The 9,573-nt window shown below is 45.6% G+C and overlaps 1 protein-coding gene across 1 annotated transcript in view; it reads left to right on the top strand.

The window, feature by feature from the left end:
• The first annotated feature begins 2,185 nt into the window (after positions 1 to 2,185).
• The window catches only part of Edar (ectodysplasin A receptor), a 28,251-nt gene continuing 20,863 nt past the window's right edge, over positions 2,186 to 9,573 (top strand). The window contains exons 1-3 of the mRNA XM_013034268.1: positions 2,186 to 2,236; positions 3,005 to 3,127; positions 4,044 to 4,225. Of these exons, the coding sequence (XP_012889722.1) occupies positions 2,186 to 2,236; positions 3,005 to 3,127; positions 4,044 to 4,225 (356 nt within the window). The remainder of the gene's footprint in view (positions 2,237 to 3,004; positions 3,128 to 4,043; positions 4,226 to 9,573) is intronic.

Here is a 9,573-nt window from a genome sequence, read left to right as displayed (position 1 = left end):
TGGTAGAGTGCTAGCCTTGAGCTGAAGAGCTGAGGGACAGCACCCAGGCCCAGAGATCAGGCCCCACAACCGGACCCCCCCCAAAAATAAAAAGAAATAACTGCATGAGGGCCTCCATTACTTACAAAAAAAAACCTTTATAAGCACAGCCACAGAAACATCTGTATAACATCTTTGTTATTGAACAGTGGTCTGTAAGCCCAGCAAAGAACTTCAAGACTCTCTCTCTCTCTCTCTCTCTCTCTCTCTAGATTACCTCTCATTAGTGAGCTACATACAACCTGGATTTTTTTCCTATATTTTGGCTACTTTTCTACCTAGTTTTTTCCAGGATACTGTAGGGACAAAGTCTTAAGACTAGGAGGGAAAGAAGAAAGGAAGGAAAGAGGGAAGGCAAATAATGATTTCCTATTCACTATGCGCTCCTGCCTTGAGCATTTCTATACAGTATTTTCTTGTGTGCTATTGGTAATTATAGATTTCCATGACCAACTTGAAGGACAAGATCTGGAAGGCTCCCAAGGCCCAGTTTATCCTCTGGTCTGAGTCTAAGATGGATTCTGAAACTGGAGATTTAGACCTCAAGCCCAAACTCCATGTGATTCCACATGCCAAGTCCACCTCCTCCACCCCTATACACCAAATAAAGAGATATGGTGAAGGGCAGAGAATGATGTATTACATGGCACGGGTCTGCCATGGGAAGATATCATACATATTTGGCCATATTTGGGGTACAAGTATGAGCTTTAGGTTTTATAATTGAAGAACTGAGAACCATAGGGAGGGAGACATGCAACCATCCCAGTTATTAGTGTGGCCTGGCTGATCATTATCTCAGTCTTTGTCTTGAGGGAAGGGTCAAAGAATTTGTTAGCACTTCATCACTTGAGGGGAGTGAGACTAAGTCACACACTGTGGCCAGGCCTCTGTTACCTGGCAGATGGTTTGTCTTCATATCTTGTTTATTGTCTTCCTTTAGAGTAATTTTGCCACAGAATAATAAGAAGGCAGCATTGCTTGTCTGAGGGTCAGTTGGTTTTGTATCCCACGATGCTTATGAGCAAATCCTGTCCTTCCTGGAACCCAATGTGATTGCAAAGTGACTTCAAGAAATAAAGGGTCAGATAAAAAAAAAAAACATAGATACAAAGTGGAGGGTGCCCAGCTCTTATGCAGCCTCTAGTTAATTCATGGGCCCCACTAAAGAGTCTTTCCTTTCCCCAGCAGAAATCAGTGTAAGTATTGCCTACTCTCCCCAAGGGGAAGGTGTATTGTTTGTCACTAATTCATTCTCAATGTCGACCCAGTGACGAGTGTCGCAGTGCAGAGTCCAGGAGTTCAGAGAAACATGTCTTCTCTCCCTGTCCAACCAGGCAAATTAAAATCCAGACTCCCAGGTAAAATTGCTTCAGCTGGAAGCACAAATTCATAAAGTAAAATGATGCATACACACACAGTCCCCTCCTGCAAAGTAATGCATTAATGTAGTCGTCAGTGAAGAATTTGTGAACCTAGGCCATAGCCACCTCTGCTATTATGTAGCTAGCCATGTAACTACGGTCAAGTCACGTACCCCTCTGGCCTTCAGTAGTCTCCATTATCAGGTTAGGACATTGGGCTCTACTCACCTGCTTTAATTAATGGTCTGTGCTTCACTAGAGAGAGAGGAAGAAGGGGAGAAGAGAGAGAGAGAGAGAGAGAGAGAGCTGGGAGAGAAAACTGGAGAGAAAGCTGGGAGAGAAGGGACAAGGATGGGCCAAACTCTGACCTCCAGCAGTATCTCTAGGGGTCTTCTTGCTGTATTGGAGACCAAGGATGAAAACTAGCCTGGGCCATCCCATACATAAAGCTTGTGAAAGAACACCCTATGTTGTATGAATACTTTTAACATTGTCCCAGTCCTGGATTTAACAATAGGTTTCAGTCCTCCTTCTTATGGCTTTTTCTTGGAAATGGCATGATGCTGGAGAGGGCCTCAGAGCTGGTCCAAGGGTACAGCCTGGGACTTGGCTTCAAGCCAAAAGAAAAGTCTTTTAGGGTGTATGCTTTCCCACAAGGCCTGCTGGGATGTACCTTACATCCAATGAAGATGAAGGCAGGCAGATTTGAGGCTGAGGGGCCACTGTCAGTGTCCACCTGATGCTGATAAGAATGTGTCTTTCAGGTACACCCTCAGGAGAGCATGGCCCATATGGGGGACTGTAAATGGACGCCCTGGCTCCCTGTACTGGTGGTAAGTGGCTCTGAGCACCTGCTTACACTGCCCAGCTCTGGTAATGATGGGCCAGAACCTCCTCTCCAGACCTCAGCCTTCACCAGCTGTGCTACCTTAGATCGGATCCTTAGCATCTCCAGCTTCAGCTCCCTCTGCCATTAGATAGGATGACAAGAGCAGCACCTCCTTCGAGGATGAAGTGAGATCATTTCTGCAAAGTCCTGTGTACCATCTGTCCTCCAGTTAGATTGAAGATTGGATTCTAGTGCAGGCTCATGGATGAAAACATCCCTCGGGCTTATGGGTGGTGAGCTAACCACAGCATCCCCTGGGGGGTGAGTCCACAGTGAAGAGATATGCAGAGTTCCTTTTAGGGGTCTCGGTGGGGATGCTATATGACTGAAAGGCCAGCTTCAGGGGTGCCACCTTGGCCATGACAGTAGAAAGAATCAAAGGAGGACTGCATGGGTGAAGGAAACTTGAGACAACTTTGATGGGGTAGAGGGAAGGCAGGGACAAGGTGGACAGGGGTTAGACAGCACAGTAAGGAGGAAATGGTTCTGGATGGTGGCTACTGATGAGACGTGGCTATGACCTTGACCAGCCAATGGCCTACAAGTCCCTGGGGTTGCAGCACTAATGGAGGACTCACTGGGCCGCACCAGGATAAGGCTGGCACCACAGGGGCCTGCATTCCCAGATAGACCTCAGGCCTCTTGGGCACTGCTTCGAGCAAGTATATGTGTCTGGAGGAGGCACTGAGACCCAACAATGTTTCTGTGGCAGGTATCTCTGATGTGCTCAGCCAGGGCAGAAGACTCCAATTGTGGTGAGAATGAATACCACAACCAAACCACCGGAATGTGCCACCAGTGCCCCCCCTGTGGGCCCGGGGAGGAGCCCTATATGGTAAGCACCATCCTGGGCACAACTGGCTGCCTGCAATACCATTGTATTTTACCAATGGTCACCAAGTGTCTTCCTGTGGTTGCTGGCTTCTGAGGCTGAACTGTGATGTGCCCAGGGCTCTTACTGGCTGACCACTTATTGGCAGATTCCTCAGGAGTTGTGAATTCTTTTCTGTGTGTATGCTGACTCTGAGGATTAAACTCAGGGCTTCATATTCTTGTTTGGCTTTATTTTTTTTTTTTGCTTAAGGCTGCTCTTCTACCACTTAAGTCACAGTTCTCCTTGTGGCTTTTGCTGCTTAATGGGTTAATGGGAGATATGAATCTCATGGACTTTTCAGCTCCGGCTGGTTCCAAACTGCTATCTTCAGATCTCAGCCTCTTGAATAGCTAGGATCACAGATGTAAGCTACCAGCACCTGGCAAGTGATCAGTTTTTTTTTTTTAAGGAAGATTAATTTCTTGTTCTACCCTGATTAAATGAGTGTCTGGTTGTCTAAAGTGGAAGCGTGCCTGAAGTGGTCTCCAGTTACAGAATTATCTATCAATTTGAGGATGACATCTCCCTTCCTGTGCAGAGAGGAAAGTTAAATGTGGATGCTTAATTTATTCAAGCTCAATACTTCCAAGTTTCAGTCTTGCATAGCACTGAGAAAAGTTAGGTGCCCAGAGCTGTTCCACTGATGGGAAATTCCAGAAGCCAGTGGACTTAGGGACCTCAGAAGACATCAGGCAAGCCTAAGACAAGCTTACAGGGAGAGGAGAGAATTTGGCTAGAGCTGGCAAAGTGAGGGATTTGCAATGAAGATGAGACAGGAAGCTAAGGCCTGGCAAGAGTAGCTTCCGGAGAAAGGCAGCATCCAACTAGACTGACCCATCATGCTCACCATGTCTTCTTATCTCCCGCTCCCTGGCAGTCCTGCGGCTATGGCTCCAAAGATGAAGATTATAGCTGTGTGCCCTGCCCAGCAGAGAAGTTTTCCAAAGGAGGCTACCAGATATGCAGGCGCCACAAAGATTGTGAGGGCTTCTTTCGGGCCACCGTGCTGACACCAGGGGACATGGAGAATGATGCTGAGTGTGGCCCGTGTCTCCCTGGGTAAGTACCAGCTATGCTGGGAAGCCCCCTGCCCAGTGAGAACCCCTTCAATGAGACCAAAGGTCTGGGGCAGTGCATGCCTGACCCTTGTCCCCAACTATTGAAGCCACATCCAGGGTTGGCAAGGCCTGTTACCCCTCACTGGCAGGCCACCCACAAACTGTGTCTATGCCTCTTACAAGGACAGAAATCATCATCCTTGCAGTGTCTTCTAACTGCCCAACTGAAACAAAATCGGCTGAATACTTACAATGAAACAATACAGGTGAGACAATTTGGGGAGGAAAAACGAAGATTCTATATAGAAAAGTCTTATTTCTAGTATTATTGATATTCTGGGAAATGAGAATAAAAGCTACTAATAAAAATGAGTCATACAATGACTATGATTCTACCACAGTTATCTATCAAAAGTCTTCCAAAATAAATGATGCAGTTGGCCTGAAAGGCAGTAAAAATAATATCTTCCTTTTCCCAGATAGGGAGGATTAGCAAATTCTGCCTGTGACCAGAGAAAAAAGAGCCTGACACCCAGTGAATATTAAGCAACAGCTGTTGCTACTGCCTCCCTCTAGTGGCTACAAAACATAATGCACTGCTAAGGCTGCACATGGAAAGCATGTGGAGGGGCTGCCGGTGCTGGTGAAGGTGATCTAGGTAGTGATGATGGTAATACACATCATGATGGAGGTAGTAGGGGTGGTGACAGTAATGAGGAAGCTGGTGAAGGTAATAGCTGGTGATGGTGGGAAGAGAGACAGGGTGATGCTGAGCGGGGGGGTAGATGTAGTACCAGAGGAGATAAGGAAGATGATAGTGGTGGTAGATGGGCCACCAGTGCAGCACTTGTACATATGCTGTCTCCCTTGATCACTGAACAGAACTAAGAGCAGAAGGAAAATAAGAATAATAAACTCAACCTGGTACTAGTGGTTCACACCTTTAATCCTAGCTACTCAGGAGGCTGAGATCTGCAGGTCTCGATTCGAAGCCAGCCAGAGCAAGAAAGTCAGTGAGACTCTCTTCTCCAGTAAATTACCAAAAATAAAAATCTGGAAGTGGTGCTATGGCTCAAGTAGTAAAGCACTAGCCTTGAGCAAAAGAAGCTAAAGGACAGCGCACAGACCCTGAGTTCAAGCCCCCACCCCACCCCAAGACTGGAAAACTACAAATAAACACACAAAGCCAGATTTTTATAAGTAGGGAGGATATTAGACTATCATCCTGGAAAATGCAATAGAGATAAATGGTTTGTGCTCAAGTAGTTTCAGTGGGGAGATCCACCAAAAGGACCATGATAGATAGGTCAAATCAGTGTGTTCCCGCAGCTACACAAACCCTCACGGAGGGTGCTCTGTGCAGCTTGCCACAGGAATTCAGCATGGTCTTGACCTTAGACAGCTAGAATCATCTTCTAATAGCTTAACTGCAAACTAGAATTTTATCTTGATTGACTTCTGATTCCTTGATTTCATTAATTTTTCTTGATCGGAATCCATAATACATGAGAGAAATGCAAATGCTTTTGTGGATTATGCACAGAAAAGTATGCTTACTTTTTCATGCTGCTCTAGACAAAAAAAATAAACACTGAAAAAAAACCTACATTTATTTCCAGAGGATCCCAGTGTGGATACCTGACCATATACTCACAAGCAACCTTAATATCTCCATTATTTATTTTCATAAATAAACTTTTCATCCAAAAGAGACCAAGTAGGTACTAGTGATACAAAGAGAAGATACAGAAACCAGCAGCCAAAATAGTATGGTACGGGACATAGTGCTCCAGAAATGGGGGGAAATCTCCCTCACCTTATGATTAGGGAGGTGGGGTTCATAGGACCTTAAACTTCTGGAAATTATACTGGGTGGCTGGGATGTTAGAAATGAGACAAGTCAGGTGTTGGTGCCTCACGCCTGTAATCCTAGATACTCAGGAGTCTGAGATCTGAGGATCATGGCTCAAAGCCAGCCTAGACAAGTAGTCTGTGAGATTCTTATCTCTAACCAGCAAAAAGCTGGAAAATAAGCTGTGACTCAAATGGTAGAGCTCCAGGCACAGTGCTGTGGCCCTGAGTTCTAGACCCAGCACCAAAATAAAAAGAAGACAGAGAGACAAAGAGAGAGGAGAGGAAGAAGGAAGAAGAGGAAGAGGAGGCAGAGGAGGAGGAAGAGGAGGAGAAGGCTGAGATCTGAGGATCACTATTCAAGGCAAAGTCCATGAGACTCTTATCTCCAATCAACCTCCAAAAAGCCAGAAGTAGAGCTGTGGCCCAAGTGGCAGAGTTCCAGCCTTGAGCAAAAAAAGCTAAGGAAAAGTACCTAGTACTGGAGTACCCATGTGTATGTATGCATACATGTACACGCATGTGCACACTTGCACTCACGTGCACATGCGCACACACACATACACACTTCAAATTGCTTAGTCCCCAAATCTACCAGAAAGTGTCAAGTCTCTAAAGAAAGTGTGTTTAGCTTCCTGCCTCTAAAAAATGTGAGCAGATACAGATGGCCTTCATAGAACTAGTGGGGAGCCTGCTTTATCCAACTTGATTACCTCTCTTCCCTAAAGGCCCTCTTTGTTCATTTGTATATATGTACTGGTACTGAGGCCTCTTGCTTTTGCTTTGCTTTTTCTGCTGAAAACTGGCACTTGAACCATACCTCCATTTGTGGCTTTGTTGTTTAATTGGAGATAAGAGTCTCTCCGATATTTCTGTCTTAGCTGGCCTCAAACCTCAATCCTCAGATCTCAGTAGCTAAGATGACAGGCATGAGCCACTGAGACCCATCCCAAGACTCTATTTAAACAGACTCTTGTCCTGAACTGTTCACTTTTCCCAACAAGAACAAGGGGAGAGAAAAAGGAAAGAATTATAGACCGTCTTCAACTTAACAGTTTTCCATGGGAACAGATACTTTGTCTTCAGCACCCAGGACAGAGCGAGGCTGGCTCCCAAGCCTCCTCCAGGGATTGTAGAAACAGTACAGCCAGTGCCTTATTTGGCTCTGTGATGTGGCATGTCTGTTTCAGTCAAGCACTCCCAATCCACAGGCCACTAAAATAGAAAGTCCCCCCTTATTTTAGGGGCTGAGGCCCACTCTTGTTATGAACCCAAGGCTGGACTGGGCAGGACCCTGAGTAGTACTCACTTGCTCACAGATTTCTTGCTGAGTCACAGAGGATTATATGTGCTTTGGCGAGCTGGCATTATTAGCTCCATGAAAGGTTGTTTTCATTCTGAACCCCTGTGGTTATAGGCTGCGGATACAGATTGCTTCCATTACCTGGAGTCTGCCTTTCCAGCCTCAATGGTTCTACTCTCCCTTCCTGTGGTTTGGCAGGTACCAGCTCATTCACAGTCCCTGTTCATGCCTATCCAATGTGTCTAAGACACTTGCTGAACAATAGGCTTTCCTGTTGGGAAAGGTTTGCGTGGGCAGACTGGCATAACCTCTCCCCACCCTATACCACCTTGGGCAAGGAAGAAGGACAGAGTTGGGTTTAAAACCTCCCTGGCATCACCGGCCCCTGAGGAGCTCCTCGGGCCAGCTCTGCCCCCGCCACCCGCTTCAGACAAGCGGCTTCATAATGGTTCTGAAGGACCCAGGGGCTAGCTCTTCTCACCACCAAAGGAGAGTAGGGCATGTCATGGCTCAGGGACATCTTCTAGCAAGCTCAAGGGTCCCAGAAGAAGAAGATCTTCCTAAGAAATCTACCCCTATTGGCTTGGAAAAGACTCTGGAGGCTCCATTTAACTAAATCTTGCCCTGAGCTGTGCATTTTAAGCAACCCAGGAAGAACAGAGGAGAGAAGGAAAGAAAAAACAAGAAGCAGTCTTCAGCTTAACAATTTTTCAATTTTAGGATGGTAGAAATGGAACATTCATTCAATAGAAGCCATACTTCAACACCTAATAAGCTAAGCTAATGGATAGTCCCCAAAGAGCCATGCTCATTCGCTCTCAGAAAAATGAGTACTGTGTGGATCGTGTGTGCCTAGGCCATTGCCCCCTTAGCTTGTGTACTCAATGCTGGCGCTCTACCACTTGAGCCAGCTCCACTCCCAGCTTTTTGTAGTTAATTAGAGATTAACAGTTTCGTGGATTTTTTTCTGCTCACTCTGGTTTCGAACCACAATCCTCAGAGTTCAGTCTCCTCAGTAGTTAGGATTACAGGTGTGAGCCACCAGCACCCAGTTATACTGAAATTGATTGAGATAAGTCACATGATATAACCAATACTTTATTATGAAGTAGAATTTCATGATGTTACATAGATGCGTCTTCTGGGTATCCAGAGGGCATCCCCCGGGGCTGGCTAGGGGAAGGTTGGTATACTGAGTGCATTTTCAGCTTCATGGTATTTTTAACTTAAGAGACAGACTCATTGTAAACCCTGGAGCATCTGTGGTTAAAATTGAAATGTGAATAAAGCAGTCTGACGTCAGACCTTTATAAAAAGATAAATGGACTTGATACTCTAGCTAAGCCACAGATCCCTTCAAAACCGATGAAACTCAATCAGGTGGCAGAAGACAGGCCAGTGTTCTCCACCCTGCCTACCCTGCATTAGCACTATGGAAGCTAGCATACATTTTAAAATGTTCTGTGCAGCAGTACGAGAACAAAGTGGCTTCTCATCTGCAGGCATTTGCCCCGCCTCCCAAGTGGTCAACACAACTTTTTGACCATCTCCTGGAGCCAACCTGGTTTGGGTTTTTGGTGTTCTGCTAGATAGATAGATAGATAGATAGATAGATAGATAGATAGATAGATAGATAGATAGATAGATAGATAGATAGATATAGATATAGATATATCTTTCAATTTTGTTTCTTTTTTTAATTTTTTATTGTGAAAATACCATACAGAGGGGTTATAATTACATGGGCAAGGTAATGAGTACATTTCTTATCAAGCATTGTTGCCTCCTCCTTTTTGTTTCCCTTTCCCATCCCTTCCTATCCCCCCTCCCCGCCTTTTGTTTCGTTATCACATTACTTACTACTACAGTGCACAGCTTAGACCAAACACACAGGTGGGGTCAGGGAAGAATCTTAGAGCTAAAGCCATTCAGAGCCCCTGTGGGAGTTAGAAAGCGACACCCCGTGAACACAACTGTGCACCAGTTGCTGGTGTCTATAACCCTACTTATTAAGGAGATTAAGGTCTGAGGATGGAGATTCAAAGCCAGCAGAGCAGAGAAGACTCTTTAATGAGCCAGTAAAAACCCAGAACTAGAGGTATTGCTTACGTGGTAGAGCACCAGCTAGAGTTGAAAGCCCTAATTCAAATCCCAGAACAGGAAGGAAGGAAGGAAGGAAGAAGGGAGGGAGGGAG

This window comes from Dipodomys ordii, unplaced genomic scaffold, assembly GCF_000151885.1.
Source record: "Dipodomys ordii isolate 6190 unplaced genomic scaffold, Dord_2.0 Scaffold186, whole genome shotgun sequence".
In the NCBI taxonomy this organism is placed as follows: domain Eukaryota; kingdom Metazoa; phylum Chordata; class Mammalia; order Rodentia; family Heteromyidae; genus Dipodomys; species Dipodomys ordii.
This window is presented reverse-complemented; position numbering and strand designations above follow the sequence as displayed.